The sequence below is a fragment of the Ornithorhynchus anatinus genome, chromosome 4 (assembly GCF_004115215.2).
Source record: "Ornithorhynchus anatinus isolate Pmale09 chromosome 4, mOrnAna1.pri.v4, whole genome shotgun sequence".
Lineage (NCBI taxonomy): Eukaryota > Metazoa > Chordata > Mammalia > Monotremata > Ornithorhynchidae > Ornithorhynchus > Ornithorhynchus anatinus.
In genome coordinates, this window is record NC_041731.1 from 51,690,191 (window position 1) to 51,707,497 (window position 17,307).

The 17,307-nt window shown below is 44.9% G+C and overlaps 1 protein-coding gene across 1 annotated transcript in view; it reads left to right on the top strand.

Moving 5' to 3' along the window:
* The window catches only part of CPNE3 (copine 3), a 61,513-nt gene that overhangs the window by 37,058 nt on the left and 7,148 nt on the right, over positions 1-17,307 (top strand). Inside the window, exons 9-15 of the mRNA XM_029062627.1 lie at positions 2,559-2,645; positions 6,214-6,273; positions 8,003-8,136; positions 11,194-11,248; positions 11,339-11,390; positions 14,227-14,360; positions 16,269-16,505. Of these exons, the coding sequence (XP_028918460.1) occupies positions 2,559-2,645; positions 6,214-6,273; positions 8,003-8,136; positions 11,194-11,248; positions 11,339-11,390; positions 14,227-14,360; positions 16,269-16,505 (759 nt within the window). The remainder of the gene's footprint in view (positions 1-2,558; positions 2,646-6,213; positions 6,274-8,002; positions 8,137-11,193; positions 11,249-11,338; positions 11,391-14,226; positions 14,361-16,268; positions 16,506-17,307) is intronic.

Below are 17,307 nucleotides of genomic sequence, written 5' to 3' on the forward strand. Positions count from 1 at the left end.
ACCAACATTATTATTATTATTATTACCCATTCCTCTCCATATCAAGTGGAAACTCTTGGCAGTTGGTTTTCAGACACTCAATCAGCTCCGTTGAAACAACTCCCCAGACATGGTCTCTTCATTTCTATCAAGCTGATCTGCCATCTGTGTCTCCTTTAATTTCTCCCCTCTTCATCCCCAACCTCATGCTCATGTCCTTCCACTTTGCCTGGAACTCCTTCATCCATCATTCATGTCCAATAGACCACAGCTTTTCCCATTTTTATAAGTTCTTTTATAATCACACATCCTCCAGGAGACCTTTCTCCATTAATATCCAATCTCCCCACTTTGTTCCCCACTCCTTTTTTAAAAAAGATATTTATTAAGCGCTTATTATTGCCAAGCTCTGTACTAAGCAGAAAGGAGAACAGGTACTAAATCCCCATTTTACAGATGAAGAAATCAAGGCATAGAAAAGTTAAATGACTTGCCCAGGGTCACCCAGTGATGCCACGTAAACATTTAAATACTTAAATGCTCTAGTAGCACCCTCCTATTTGTAATGTACTATAGCATCTTTCTCCCCTGTCAAACTGTGATGTCCCTGAGGTCAGAGATGATGTCTGCTAATTCTGTTGTACTTTCCCACAACCTTAGTACCTGCCCTAGACCCATGATAAGCAGCATGGAATCAGAAGGACTTGGGTTCTAACCCTGGCTTCACCACTTGTCTGCTGGGTGACCTTGGGCAAGTCACTTCACTTCCCTGGGCCTCAGTTCCTTCATCTGTAAAGTGGGGATTAAGACCTTGAGCCCCACATGGGACAGGGACTGTGCCCAGCTCATAGATTATCTTGTATCTACTCCAGTGCTTAATAGAGTGCTTGCCACATAGTAAGTGCTTAAAAAATGCCACAATTATTATTATTATTTTGCAAGATCTTAAGAAGCCAAAGGAGCAAGAGCTACATGTCTTATTGCAGAGCCCAACTCTCCCACCTGAGTTGTCTGAGGACACAGCAACAAATGCTTGGAAGATGCAAGGGAGGGAGCACCCCTTTTTCCTCTACTTTCCCATCGCTCCCAGTTTGAAAGGGGGAATTTGGCCAGGAACCCAGTTCTTAGGTGCCGTGCTCCCTCTGCCCAGGATCCCAATTGGGGAGAAGGGCCGGGGCATTACCTAGTCACCTTGATTTCTTAATAATTCTGCTATTTTGTAAACAAGTGTGTTTTCCAAAACTTTTCTCTGTCAACAAGAAAGAAATCCTTTCACTTCGGGTTTCAAAGCTAAGCAAGTTCTCCTTCCACTGAGGTATTAAGAACTGTGGGAAAGGGCCATTCCTACCTTATGAAGCTTTTGATTTGATAGTTACAATTTCTGGCTTGGTGGTTTTTAACTATTGTAGTTTCCAAAAAAAGTTTCTCCCATCTCTTCAGTTTAGAATACTGTTTTTAAATCTCTTTTTATGATCTCTATCACTAAGGGAAGGTCAACATTTCTGCTGTAATATAGAACAAACTAAGAATGGAGTATTTTCAAAAAACACATGTAAATTTGGCCTCCCTTATGTTCAGGTTAGCATTTTTTTATGGTGTTTGTTAAGCACTTACTTTGTGCTAGGCACCGTACCAGGCTCTGGGGTAAATATCAGAGACATTGAACATAGTCCCAGTCCCAAATGGAGTGCATGATCAATTCCCATTTTGTAGATGAGGGAATTAAGGCACAGAGAATTGAAGTGACTTACCCAAGGTCACACAGCAGACAAGTGGCAGAGCTGGGACTAGAACCCAGGTCCTTCTGACTCCCAGACCCATTCTCTATTGACTAGGCTGTGCTGCTTCTCTGACCTTTTTTCCAAGATTAAATGAAAATAAGAATATTGATCTGTACATGTTTATTTTTAAAAATGTTTCCAGGGAGTGGGAAGAGATTATGTTAGTTTAATGGGATTTTTGCTAAGGCTAAGGTGGTTTTTATATTATTAGAAAACAAGAACTTTGCTCCAAACTATAGAAAAGAAATCAAGAAAATGTATTGGTAAGGGAAGTGAACTCAGAAGAATAGGGAAAAATTCACTCTCTCTTTTTAGGCCCTAACAGATTTGTTCAGTGGAAAAAAAAAATAGTATAGACTGCTGTATAGTGATGATTTAATAGAGGTTTACTTATTCGTTTCCTAGTCCTCCAATAAGATTCCTTTTTTAAAGAATTGGCTTGAGTGGTTTACTTGGAAAACAGTTTAGTGGAAATTTTATTGTATTTCCTGTTTTTGTGACCAAACATTTACACAAGGAAAAGGATTCTTCTGGGCCTATCTAATGCCAGTCCAGTTTTATAGATAGATACCCAGAAGGTTATTAGGTAAAGAGGTGTGTATTTGCAGTGAATCATTTAACCCTTTTGGGAAGAGGGAAAGGCTAGCTTGATATTTTCAGATTTAAGTGGTCCTCATTAAAGATGGGGAGGACATACATGAAAGCACCCAAGTAAAAGCTTGTGGCACTCCAGGTAAAAATGGATTTTTTATTGCTGTTGTTGTTTTAAAATTTCATTTATTTTCTCCAACCCCAAAGGTGGAGTTTGAATGCATCAATGAAAAGAAGCGGCAGAAGAAGAAAGGCTACAAAAATTCAGGTGTTATTAGCGTGAAGCAGTGTGAGGTGAGTGGCTCCATTTAGCTGGTCACCTTAGTTGGGTAAGTGAGCCATAGGCCGTGAATGAGTGGGTTCAGCGTCCGCCTCAGGAGGAGTTGTCTTCCAGTCAGTCAATCATGTTTACTGAGTGCTTACTGTGTGCAAAGCACTGTACTAAGCATTTGGGAGAGAACAATAAACAGACACATCCCCACAACGAGCTTATAGTCTAGACGGAGCTGCCTTTAACGGGCACCAGTCGAGCCGAGCAGGGTCTGGGCCTGTCTTAGGGGTCCCAGGGCCCCTGGGTCTATAATAATAATGATGGCATTTGCCAAGCACTGTTCTAAGCGCTGGGGTAGATACAAGGTAATCAGGTTGTTCCATGTGGGCCTCACAGTCTTAATCCCCATTTTATAGATGAGGTAACTGAGGCACAGAGAAGTTAAGTGACTTGCCCAAAGTCACACAGCTGACAAGTGGCAGATCTGGGATTAGAACCCATGACTTTTGACTCCCAAGCCTGTGCTCTTTCCACTGAGCCTTGCTACTTCTCTCTATAAAACTAGCTGAGGCTGGCCTGGGGAAGCCCACCCCCTCCTGACGCTTCTCCACTTACCTGTTTGAGAAATGCGGTGGGGGAAGTTGAGTATACGTTGAGATTTCTTTATTATTGTCCACTGAGCACTCATCAGGGCAGAACCAACTTCTGTCTCTGTCAGCATCCGGCTGGACAAAGATTGCACTCGAGCACATTGTGTATTGTATATTTCCTTGGGGTGAGCTGGGAAGGTAGACGACTTAATAGTGATAATAATAATTGTGGTATTTGTAAAGTGCTTACTATGTGCCAAGCACTGTACCATTTAATGGGGTAGATAGAAGATAACTAGGTTAGAAACAATCCCTGTCCCACCTGAGGCTCACATTCTGTGTAGGTGGAAGAATGGTATTTAACCCCCGTTTTACTGATGAGGAAACTGAGACACAGAGAAGTTATAGGTAGACTGAAAATTACTGTAAGTAACCTCTAGGGCCTTTCTTGTAGTAGCGATCGTGTCTACCAACACTATTCTGTTATACTGTCCCAAGTGCTTAGTATGGGGCTTTGCACCCAGTAAGCGCCAAGTAAATACCATTGATTGATTGACTCATTGAAAAGTGATTTGTCCCAGGTAACTTAAAAAGCAAGTGGCCAAACCAGCATTAAAACCCAGCCCTCTAATTCCCAGGCCTCTACTCTTATGCTCCTCAAAGCCTTGCAGAAAAGTGGAGAATGTAGTTAATTTTACAGGATTGTCCCCACCAAGATATTGTGGGCAGTTACGGGGATTTACCTGGTGATTTACCTTCAGCGAAGTCAAGACCCACACGCCTCCCTCCCCACCTTCAAGGAGTAAAGAGAAGCAGCGTGGCTCAGTGGAAAGAGCATAGGCTTTGGAGTCAGAGGTCATGAGTTCGAATCCCAGCTCTGCCACTTGTCAGCTGTGTGACTGTGGGCAAGTCACTTCACTTCTCTGTGCCTCAGTTACCTCATCTGTAAAATGGGGATTAAGACTGTGAGCCCCACATGGGACAATCTGATTCCCCTGTGTCTACCCCAGCGCTTAGAACAGTGCTCTGCACATAGTAAGCGCTTAACAAATACCAATATTATTATTATTATTAGGGATTGTTGTTTTTAGAGAAGCAGCGTGGCTCAGTGGAAAGAGCACAGGCTTGGGAGTCAGAGGTCATGAGTTTAAATCCTGGCTCTGCCACTTGTCAGCTGTGTGACTGTGGGCAAGTCACTTAACTTATCTGTGCCTCAGTAACCTCATCTGTAGAATGGGGATTAACTGTGAGCCTCAGGTGGGACAACCTGATTACCCTGTATCTACCCCAGCGCTTAGAACAGTGCTCGGCACATAGTAAGCACTTAACAAATACCAACTTTATTATTATTAAATCAAGTTGGGCTGATTTTGTGTCCTGCTGTTGAGAAGAGGACAGTGCTGTTAAATCAGTTTGGTTCGGGAAGGGTGGGAGATAAGGAAATGTGACATATGGTGCCAAGAGCATCAACACCTTGGCTATGAACAGTGAGGAAAGTAAAGTGATTGTATTAAAGAGTCTGTCAGCATCATGCAAGTGCTTGGCACTTCTAAATGCAGTTTCTGCAGTTCCACCCCTCCCTCTTGAAATCCAGTCTCCACAAACCAGAGCTCTGGAACTAGACTGTAAAACGTTACTCTAGACTGTAAGCTGACTGTGGGCAGGGACTGTGTCCATTATATTGTTATATTACACTCTCTCAAGTGCTTAGTACAGTGCTCTGTGCATGGTAAGCTCTTAATAAATATGGTTGACTGACTGCCTAATCCAAGCTCCCAAGTTCTTGGTTTTTGAGCAGTCCAATGTTTAGGCTGTTTCTGTCCACAAGCTCTTTGAGTGTACAGCATCCTTTTTAAAGGATGCTTATTTCAGTCTGACATGGGAAAGGAGTGTGATAAAGGCAAGGAGGGGAGACCTGAGGGAAATTTGGAATACACAAACCGAAGAGGGTGCTGTGCCTTGCATCATAGTTCTCACACTGTATGGTAAAGCCCCCTCGTGGTTTCTTATTACTCGCTTCTTCAAACTTCATAAGTAATTTATTCCATTCCTGGGTAATGCTTATATTCTGCCTAAGTTTTTTATGTAATTCTGTTAAAGGGAAATAATTATCATGCTGGGCACTAGTGGCAAGCACTGTACTAAGTGCTGGGGTAGATACATGATAATCAGATCAGACACAGTCCCTGTCCCTCATGGGGCTCAAACTCTGAGTAAGAGGAAGATCATTTTACAAACAAGAAAACTGAGGCACCGAGAAGTTAAGTGGTTTCCGGAAGCGGCCAGTCCCCCGTGGAAAGAGCACAGCCCTGGGAGTCAAAAGACTTGAGTTCTAATCCCAGCTCTGTGATTTGCCTGCTGTGTGACCTTGGGCAAGTCACTTAATTCTATTGTGGGTCAGTTTCCTCATCTGTAAAATAGGAATTAAATCCTACTTCCTTCTTAGACTGTGATCCCCATGTGGGACAGGAACTGTGTCCAACCTGATTATTTTGTAAGTACTCTAGCATTTAGTTCAGTACTTGGAATGTAGTAAACACTTAATAAATGACTATATTTATTGCCCAAGGTCACACAGGAGGAAAGTGGCAGAACTGGAATTGAGCCCAGAACCTCTGACTACCAGATTCATGCTTTTTCTACTAGGCCATGCTGCTTGCCTCCCAACAGAATATTCTAGCTTCCAACAGAATATTCCAATCAAAGCAAAAAGTAATCTTTTCCATTCTTTTAGGATGGATAAAATAATCCTGATATTTGCTTAAGAATGAGATGTGGAGAGGCCTGAAAGTTGAATGGCTAAAGAGAGAAATTATTTTAAGTGATAAAGCCTAACCGATTTATGGAAATCAGCAGATTTGATAGTAGTTTTTTTTGGCCAGTGAGCAAGCTATTTGAATGTTGATATTTTCCATTAAGAAAATAAGATGAAATGTTTGGCATTTCAAATAGTGGCATTTCATATTCTAAAATAAAAAGATTTATTTCTGTTTCTGTTTAGATTATAGTGGAATGCACCTTTCTGGACTACATCATGGGAGGATGTCAGCTGAATTTTACCGTACGTAAAATTAATAACAGTCGACTAAGTGGGGTGGTACTTCCTCAAGTAAACCATAGTGCATGACCTTTCATAATTGTGCAGTTTGTTGGGTTTTTTTTTTTGAGATCAAATGAATGATCAGGATTTTAATCTCTGCCACTCAGGTCAACTGGGTCCAGGACTTGCTGTTATAAATTATATATAAATTATTATTATTTATATTAATGCCTGTCTCCCCCTCTAGACGGTAAACTCACTGTGAGCAGGGAATGCATCTACCAACTCTGTAATATCATACTCTCCCAAGTGCATAGTACAGTGCTTTGCATCCACTAAGTACTCAGTAAATACCATTGTTGCTGCTGATGATGTTAGCCTCAAGAGCCTGCAGATGTGTAGAGTCTGTGAGTTTTCTCTGTAGTAAATCATTAACACATCTACAGATAATGTAGCTTTTCATTTTGAAGCAAAGCTAACAAAGCTTAGCAACAGTGTGGTATGCTGGTATTGAGCTCCAATCCAAACTAAAGGTCTCCAGAGCTTGGATGCCATCCACTACAGCGGTTAGGTGAGGACTCCCTGCAGATGCCACATCCGATTCTTTGAAAAGTTCCAGCAGTGTCACTTACAGGCCATTCTCAATATGGCTAGACAGGATCACAAACAATGAAGACCCAGAGAAAAGCCCATCTCCTAGCATTGAACTTGCATTCTCAGGTCAACTCAGTTTCACTCTATGGCACACATTAGAAGTGTGGATGCCAGAAAGAGACCCAGATAGCTCCTGCTTAGTGAGCTGAAATTGGCCAACCAAAGCACGGAGGCCAGAGGAAACAATTGAAGGGTATGTAAATCAATAGTCTCAGAAATAACAATAATAATAATTGTGGTATTCGTTAAGCGCTTAATATGTGCCAGGCACAGTACTAAGCACTGGGGTGGGTACAAGCAAATTAGGTTGGACGCAGTCCCTGTCTCTCATGGGGCTCACAGTCTCAATCCCCATTTTACAGATGAGATAACTGAGGTACAGAAAAATGAAGTGATTTACCCAAGGCCACGCACAGCCAGACAAGTGGCAGAGCTAGGGTTAGAACCCATGAACTTCTGACTCAGCCCATGCTCCATCCAGTGCACCCTCCTGCTTCCCAGTAGTTCAACCATTGTAGTGGTTCACCCCGGCTGAAAACCGAGAGTCCATTGCCGCAGTCCGAGTAGCCCTGCGACTGAGAAAGGAGTGGCTCCTCTTGAACAGAAGCTTTTTAAGAATTGTGCTAAAAGGAGGCAAAAGTGAAAGCAGTGCTGGGTGTGTCCAATAATAGCATGACTACACAACAAAGGATAGTTTGTAAGTCTGCCCGGTGTGTCTGGGACATTGGCCTTTTCAGCCACAGACCCACACACCCACAGGTGAATGTCAACATCAGAGGCGGTGCGTTTGAACACCGAGAACCACTGTACCGCATAAACAGATTATTTCATTTCGTATTCCGAAGCCAAGCTACAACTATAACTTCAGGATTCAAGACTTCTAGATAGATATGCTTCCTTATGCATCCTATTTAGAGAAAGCTTAAATGCCGATGACTGCATACTCTCTGTCATGATTCCTTTGTCTTCAGAGACGCTCAACAGATCATTCCTCCTGTCTGGAACTGTAAATTTGGTCCAGGAAATCTTCCTAGATGTGGTCAGATCTTCTTGCTTTTAGTTCCCTGATAAAATTTTTGTCTGTTTTTTCCATTAGGTCGGAGTAGACTTCACTGGCTCTAATGGAGACCCTCACTCTCCTGACTCTTTGCATTACATCAGCCCTAATGGGGTTAATGAGTATTTGACTGCTATCTGGTCTGTAGGAATGGTCATTCAGGATTATGATCAGTAAGTATTAATGTACTGTAGCTTGTGACTTGTAGTGTAGTAAAAAAAAGCAACAACAAAAAAAGCCATTTGTGGGAATAACTTCCTTTAAACATCTAATGCTTGTCTTTGTACACTTCAGACAGGATTATTTTTAAAGAGAAGGAAACCACCTAAATTTTTGTTCATCTTTTTCTCATGGTATTTGTGTTTACTATGCTTCAGGCACTGTATTAAGCTCTGAGGTAGATTCAAGCTGTCCATGTCCCACATGTGGTTCACAGACTTAACCTCCATTTTACAGATGAGGTAACAGGCATAGAGAAGTGAAGTAACTTGCCCAAGAACACACAGCAGACCAGTGACAGAGGGGGATTCGAACCCAGGTGTTCCTGACTCCCAGGCCTGTGCTCTATTCATTAGGTCACACTTCGTTCTTTTGTACTACCAATTCTGTCTCTTCCTCTTTATGGAAAACCTGCCAGGTCAATAGGAGATGTGAGCAGGGCCCTCCTATTAACCTGTTTTTGAGCCTGATGTTACTGGATCTTACAGGGCCTCTACATGACATCATTCTATTACATTGCTTATGGTGGTATCAGAACTGTTTCCTCCTCTTGTCAGCTGGTACTGATCAGCTCCACAAGCTGCATGTGTGTCCTGTGTCCCATAAAGCCCAATGCTATCCTTCGTTCAAGCTCACTAATTCAGGCTAATGGATGGGGTCATTCTGTTCGGGTCGAGGGTCCTCATGGTTATGGCTGCAGGAGCTGAGGCCTTCTCCAGCCACGGCTGGTGTGGGTCCATCTAGGTTGGCTTCTTCCAGCCAAGGCTTTGTCTCAGGACGGAGGAGGAGTTGAGCCGCATGGGCTCAAGGAAAGAGCATGGATCTGGGTATCAGAGCATCTGGATTTTAATCCCGGCTCTGCCGACTGGCCTGCTGTGTGACTTGGGCAAGTAATTTAACTCTCGGTGCCTCTTTCCTCATCTGAAAAATGAGGACTCAAAACCTGCTTTTTGGTTTTTTTTGTTTTTGTTTTTGGTATTTGTTAAGTCCTTATGTACCAGGCACTAAGGTAGATACAAACTAATCAGGTTGGACACAGTCCCTGCCCTGCATGGTGCTCACAGTCTTAATCCGCATTTTAAAGATGAGATAACTGTGGTGTGGAGAAGTGAAGTGACTTGCCCAAGGTCACACAACAGGCAAGTGGCGGAGCTGGGATTAGATCCCAGGTCCTTCTGACTCCCAGGCCTGTGCTCTATTAGGCCACACTGCTTTTCACACAACAGGGAAAGACCAGAGGCAGGGAGTGCTGAGTATGTGGACTTTGAAAAAGGAGGTAAAATGGGTTTTGGGGGCACAGAGTCAGCTTGGCCTGGAGTTGTGCCAGAGGTGTGGGGGGTGGGTTTGGCATCTCCGGGATCTGTGCAGGTGTGGAGGGTAGAGGCAGGTAGCTTTAGGACAAAAGTTAAAAGGAGGGCAGGGCATGGGGGCTGGCGAAGGGGCAGAGAGAGGACAGTGTGAGAAAGTGATCAGGTGATTTACGTTGGACTCACCGATAACAGCCACCCAGTTCTCCTGAAAGTTGTCATGTGAAACCCCAAAGCTCTTGACCTCTGGTCCCATTTCCCCTGGGGCAAATAGCAGAAGGGTTGGGGTTGATGGTTGGAGTCTCCTGTCGAGGTCGATGGATGAATCTTGGCTGTGAAACTTCAGGACTGAGACCCTGAAAGAAGGAATTGATTATAGTGATAGAGGTTTTTCAGTGGCACACTCATACTCTCATCCCTGCCGGGGTACTAGACTAGAGGTTAATATGGGCAGGGAATGTGTGTTATCTTGTTATATTTTATTCTCCCAAGTGCTTAGTACAGTGCTCTGCACACAATAAGGGCTCAATAATTACAACTGACTGAGTGCAACAAAGAAGTAGGTGGGTGGAAATGCCGCATACTGTGAAGTACCACAAATGTTTTTTGTACATAGCCAAAGAGAAAGTAGTAGGGTGTTGACACTGTGCTGGGCACCAAGACCCAACAGGCTGTTGACTGTGTAGCCACTGTGGTTTTTTCCACCCACGCCAACCAGCTACTTTTCAGGATTCCTGTTGGACCAGTTCATTCTTGTAAAACGCCCTGGGTGGTTTTTGGGTCAGAAATCTTCACCATTAATTGCATAGCCCTAGCAGGCACTCCTCTTCCTGTGGTACTGGCACTGGAACCACGGTCTTTCAGTTCCCAGAGCTGTGGTCTCTCCACTGGACTGCTCGCAGGTTGTAGAGGGAGGGGAGAAGGAGAAGAGGAAGGAGGAGGAAAAGATAAGGGTACTTCCTGCTGCCAGATTTGAGGGAGCCAGCGAAAAACTGAACAATAGAGAAACCAGGAGAACTACCTGAGTGTATACCAACCATATGATCCATTTATTGTTCTATTGTCGAACATAGCTGGTCTACTTCCTTGTTGGATTTGCTTATACTCCTGTATGAATCAACTCACCATTTGCAGTTCAGCCCTGGGTTTGAACCTGGAAACTGGTTTCACCCTCAAGATGTGGCCAGGAAAAATTACTGAGATAATTTAAACCTGAACCTACTGTGAATTTTTTTAAATCTGCAGAAACAATGTCATCCTGTGAGTTTTCTGCTGCAGCATCTCAGATCCAGCACAACATTTTTAAAACAGCTAAAATTCTGCCAAAAAATACGTCTTACACCATTGACTTAAATATTTATCATTCACAAACTGAACCTTCGTGCTATTTAGGCAGAACATAATTACTGGAAACAGCTAGGACTGACTGGGCAAAATTATTTATCTTCTTAAAATAAAAAAAAAAATCGCTGAACTAATTCAGTGCACTCTTTTATATACCACAATTTAACAAGGAGTTTTCTAAGAAATCTAGAGTTGTTCAAGAATTCTCTGAACTGGAAAATTTTTTGTTTATGAATGGTTCCTGATGATTCTTTTGGTGATCAAACCTGATGTCTACTAATAAAAATGTCCACTAGTCTGGGCCCTCCGCTTCATAAAGGGGGAGAAAAAATAATATTCATTTATTTAAATCTTTTTCAGTGATAAAATGTTTCCAGCCTTTGGGTTTGGAGCTCAGATTCCTCCTCAGTGGCAGGTAAGGAGACCTTCATTTCTTAAGCTAAACTAAAACCATAAGCTGCCCTACCTGGGTAGAAGCCTCAGTTTCCCTTCTGTGTGTTGACAGGTGTCACATGAATTTCCAATGAACTTCAACCCAACAAATCCATTCTGTAAAGGTAAGTTATAAATGATAGTATAAGAGGACTTTAAACTGAAACTCCCATCCCACTTTGAAACCTCTCAAATCTTCTCTTCATATTTATCATATTACCATTCCTCTCCATTGTGTAAAATAGGATAGAATTCAATAGTATTTATTTATTGAGCGCTTACTATGTGCAGAGCACTGTACTAAGCGTTTGGAATGAACAAGTCGGCAACAGATAGAGACAGTCCCTGCCGTTTGACAGGCTTACAGTCTAATCGGGGGAGACGGACAGACAAGAACAATGGCAATAAATAGAGTCAAGGGGAAGAACATCTCGTAAAAACAATGGCAACTAAATAGAATCAAGGCAATGTACAATTCATTAACAAAATAAATAGGGTAATGGAAATATATACAGTTGAGCGGACGAGTACAGTGCTGAGGGGATGGGAAGGGAGAGGGGGCGGAGCAGAGGGAAAAGGGGAAAGAGGGTTTAGCTGCAGAGAGGTGAAGGGGGGGTGGTAGAGGGAGTAGAGGGAGAAGAGGAGCTCAGTCTGGGAAAGCCTCTTGGAGGAAGTGAGTTTTAAGTAGGGTTTTGAAGAGGGGAAGAGAATCAGTTTGGTGGAGGTGAGGAGGGAGGGCGTTTCAGGACCGCGGGAGGACGTGGCCCAGGGGTCGACAGCGGGATAGGCGAGACCGAGGGACGGTGAGGAGGTGGGCGGCGGAGGAGCGGAGCGTGCGGGGTGGGCGGTAGAAAGAGAGAAGGGAGGAGAGGTAGGAAGGGGCAAGGTGATGGAGAGCCTTGAAGCCTAGAGTGAGGAGTTTTTGTTTGGAGCGGAGGTTGATAGGCAACCACTGGAGTTGTTTAAGAAGGGGAGTGACATGCCCAGATCGTTTCTGCAGGAAGATGAGCCGGGCAGCGGAGTGAAGAATAGACTGGAGCGGGACGAGAGAGGAGGAAGGGAGGTCAGAGAGAAGGCTGACACAGTAGTCTAGCCGGGATATAACGAGAGCCTGTAGCAGTAAGGTAGCCGTTTGGGTGGAGAGGAAAGGGCGGATCTTGGAGATATTGTAAAGGTGAAACCGGCAGGTCTTGGTAACAGATAGGATGTGTGGGGTGAACGAGAGAGACGAGTCAAGGATGACACCGAGATTGCGGGCCTGCCTGAGAGACGGGAAGGATGGTCGTGCCATCCACGGTGATAGAGAAGTCTGGGAGAGGACCGGGTTTGGGAGGGAAGATGAGGAGCTCAGTCTTGCTCATGTTGAGTTTTAGGTGGAGACGTCCTGGAGGCAGGAGGAGATGCAAGACTGAAGGGAGGGGAGAGGACGGGCGGAGATGTAGATCTGCATGTCATCTGCGTAGAGATGGTAGTCAAAGTCGTGAGAGCGAATGAGTTCACCGAGGGAGTGAGTGTAAATGGAGAACAGAAGAGGGCCAAGAACTGACCCTTGAGGAACTCCAACAGTTAAAGGATGGGAGGGGGAGGAGGCGCCAGCGAAGGAGACCGAGAATGACCGGCCAGAGAGGTAAGAGGAGAACCAGGAGAGGACAGAGTCCGTGAAGCAAAGGTGAGATAAGGTATGGAGGAGGAGGGGATGGTCAACAGTGTCAAAGGCAGCAGAGAGGTCAAGGAGGATCAGAATGGAGTAGGAGCCATTGGATTTGGCAAGAAGGAGGTCACGGGTTACCTTAGAGAGAGCAGTCTCGGTAGAGTGGAGGGAACGGAAGCCAGATTGGAGGGGGTCCAGGAGAGAATGGGAGTTAAGGAATTCTAAGCATCGATTGTAGACGACTCGTTCTAGGATTTTGGAAAGGAAGGGTAGTAGGGAGATAGGGCGATAACTGGACGGGGAAGTGGGGTCAAGAGCGGGTTGTTTTAGGATGGGGGAGACGTGGGCATGTTTGAAGGCAGAGGGGAAGGAGCCCTTGGAGATTGAGTGGTTAAAAATAGAAGTTAAGGAAGGTAGGAGGGCAGGGGCGACGGTTTTAATAAGGTGAGAGGGAATGGGGTCTGAGGCGCAGGTGGAGGGGGTGGCACTTGCGAGGAGGGAGGAGATCTCCTCTGAGGATACTGCAGGGAAGGATGGGAAAGTAGGGGAGAGGGTTGGTGTGCGGGAGGGGAGAGGCGGAGGGGTGACTTTGGGGAGCTCAGACCTGATTGTGTTGATTTTCGTGAGGAAATAGGTGGTCAGATCACTGGGGGTGAGAGATGGGGGAGGGGGAGGAACAGGGGGCCTAAGAAGAGAGTTAAAGGTCCGGAACAATTGGCGGGAGTGACGGGTATGGGTGTCGATGAGGGAGGAGTTTTGCCAGTTTTGCAGTTTTGCCTGGCGGAGGAGAGGGCAGAGTTAAGGCAGGAAAGGATAAATTTGAAGTGTGTGAGGTCGGCTTGGTGCTTGGACTTTCGCCAGCAGCGCTCAGCAGCTCGAGCATAGGAGCGTAGGAGGCGGACGGAGGAGGTGATCCAGGGCTGTGGGTTAGTGGAGCGAGAGTGGATAGAACGCTACCTGGCTTAATGTTACTTATACTGAAAACCTCCTGAATTGGGTATCCCTGAATCCAGACTTCCTGATGAAGCAGACTCTTTTTCCTCCTGGATAAATAAGTGTTAAGCGCTTATGTGCCAGGCACTGTTCTAAGCACTGGGATAGATACCAATCCATGTCTCACATGGGGCTCAGGGTCTTAGTCCCCATTTCACAGGTGAGGTAACTGAGGCACAGAGGAGTGAAGTGACTTGTGCAAGGTGGAGAAGGTGGAATTCGAACCCAGGTCCTTCTGACTCCCAGGCCTGTGCTCAATCCACTAGGCCATGCTGTATCTTTAATCATTATTAATGCTTCATTATTTCACTCTGTAGGAATCCAGGGCATTGTAGATGCCTATCGGTCCTGCCTTCCTCAGCTGAGATTATACGGACCCACTAACTTTTCTCCAATTATAAATCACGTGGCCAGCTTTGCTGCTGCAGCTACCCAACAACAGACGGCATCTGTAAGTATTTCGTAAGGCCAGAGGTGCTGAAAGGACATCGGAGGTGATAGTAGGGCTCTTCCGCCTTCCCTTAAATCTTTGAATATTTCATGATTTAATATTATTTTCTCTTTTTAAGGTAGTGGCTACAATTCAGACTTCATTCAATTCAAACATTCATTCCAAGCCTGGAATGGGCCATAATGCCATTTAAATCCTTCAGCATGCAACACTCATCCTTTCCTCTTTTTTATTTCACTCTGTCCCTTTTTCCATTTCATGAAACTTCTGCCCTTCTAGAGTGGTCTGCTTTTCCTGGGTAGTAGTATATTTGCCGGGCTCATTGTTGCCAACAACTTGCCCCACCTCTTCTTTCTGCTCATCTTTCATAATTTTCTCCCCGAAGATTTTTGCATGCCCTTGAACTGTATAGAAATAAAGGTATAATAATAATAATGTTGGTATTTGTTAAGCGCTTACTATGTGCAGAGCACTGTTCTAAGCGCTGGGGTAAACACAGGGGAATCAGGTTGTCCCACGTGGGGCTCACAGTCTTAATCCCCATTTTACAGATGAGGGAACTGAGGCACAGAGAAGTTAAGTGACTTGCCCACAGTCACACAGCTGACAAGTGGCAGAGCTGGGATTCGAACTCATGAGCCCTGACTCCAAAGCCCGTGCTCTTTCCACTGCGCCACACTGCTTCTGGCAGCCCAACATAAACATAACATAAACATAAACCTATAGCCAACATAAACATTAGCTATAGGAGAGCTAAGGAGACTTAGAAGTGGGGCTGGCTCAAAACTGACTGACTCTGGAAAGCACCTGTTCTGGTACATGCCCCCACCCCCAGAGCTGTGAGAGTTGGTAGTGGGGATGTTGGGAATGTTGTATGACTTGAATACCCACTTGCCAGAGCCCTCGAGGTTAGCTCTCTAATTATTTCCAGGACAGTCAGGACTTGTTCTTTTTTTTTTTCTTTTAGATACAAGTTAATCAGGTGGGATACAGTCCTTATCCCACTTGGAGCTCCCTGTCTAAGGAGGGAGACTAGACTAATTGAATCCCCATTTTACAATGAGGAAATTGAGGCAAAAATTAAGTGATTTGCCCAAGGTCACACAGGCAACTGGCAAAGTCGGGATTAGGACTCAGGAATTCTGACTCCCAGGTCCGTGCTCTTTCCATTAAGCCTTGTTGCTCCTAAGAACTTCTTTGTCCCCCTCTGCCCTTTAATTTTTTTAAAAAATCCAAGTACCGGTCACTGACCATGTTGACCAATTCACTACGTGCTATAGTGCTGGCAGGGGCAAAGGAATGATTTTGCTCTCTCTTTCCCAACTTGTCTGTCATAGGCATATTGTACTGTGGTAGCCAAGTCCACTTGGCCCACCATTTTGCTTTGTCAGTTTGTTTCCTCTGCGGGAGTTATTGCTTTCTCACATCAACTTTTTTGCTTCTTTTAGTTTTTTGAATCTGATATGTCACTCTCTCCAGCAGATCATCCTTTTTCATTTCCAGAATAGGCTTCTGCTGGGTATGGCAGGTGTGGCCTCCTGAGGAACCTTCTGTCCTCAGTCTTGTTTCATGTGACTGAGTAACCCACTTCCGTGACCCTTCGTAGTGTGTTAGTCTTGGCCATAGTGCATGAAACAGAGTTGAGGGGCAAGGGGGAATATTTAATTCTGAGTATGAACCACTCTGCCACCTACATGCTCTGAAGAAGCTGTCCTAACTCCAGGTAAAGAGGAAAAATGAGCAAAGAAAAGGAGTAATAAAGGCTACAAGTCAGGGGTAGTTCGGAAAAAGAAGTGGCCTTCAATTTTGGAGCCTGTTGGGGAAGCCATGACACTTCTTCCTCTCTCCCTCCTGATGAGCAGGGCACTGATTACTTGTGAGCATAACCAGGTCTGTCTTGTCTGACAGCAATATTTTGTGCTCCTGATAATTACGGATGGAGTAATCACCGACCTTGACGCCACCCGTCAGGCCATTGTGAATGCCTCCAAGCTCCCTATGTCCATCATCATCGTCGGCGTCGGCGGAGCTGACTTCAGTGCCATGGAGTTCCTGGATGGGGATGGTGGGGTCCTCAGGTCCCCAACGGGCGAGGCAGCCATTCGAGACATTGTCCAGTTTGTGCCTTTCCGACAATTCCAGAACGTGAGTATTCCATGTCTGTCCTCGGTGCTGTTGGACTAGCATCCTATGGGGCATGACCAACTGGTTTCAATGCCACTGAACTCTTCTGGCACCAAGGGCCATGGGTCCATCTGGGCTCCTGGCCAGCTGGTGCTCTGGCAGCAGAACTGAAAATTTGGAATTCTTGTCAGTCAGTCAGTTTATTGTATTTTTTGAGCTCTGACTGTGTGCTGAGCACTGACTAAGTGCTTGGGAGGGTGTAATACAATAATATAACAGACACATCCCCTACCCATAACAAGTTTACAGTTTAGAGGGCGAGACAGGCATTTAGTACAGTGCCCTGCAAACAGTAAGCGCTCAGTAAATACAATTGAATGAATATAAATAAATTACAGTTATGTATATTGAGGGGGAAATGAATTAAGGGAGCCAGTGCAGAAGGGAGTTGAAGAAAAGGAAAAGAGGGCTTTGTCAGGGAAGGTCTCTTGGAGAAGATGTGCCTTAATTAAAGCTTTGAAGGTGGGGAGAGTGATTGTCTGTCGGATATGAAGAGGGAGCGTGTTCCAGGTCAGAGGCAGGACTTGGGCGAGAGGTGGCCGGCGAGATTGACGAGATCGAGGTACAGTGAATAGGTTAGCGTTAGAGGAGCGAAGTGTGCAGCCTGGGTTGTAGAAGAAGAGTAGCAAGATGAGGTAGGAGGGGGTAACGTGGTTGAGTACTTTAAAGCCATTGGTGAGGCGTTTCTGTTTGATGTGGAGATGGATGGGCAACCAGTGGAGCTTCTTGAGGTTCCTGAAATTAGAATGGGAGACAGAAGATA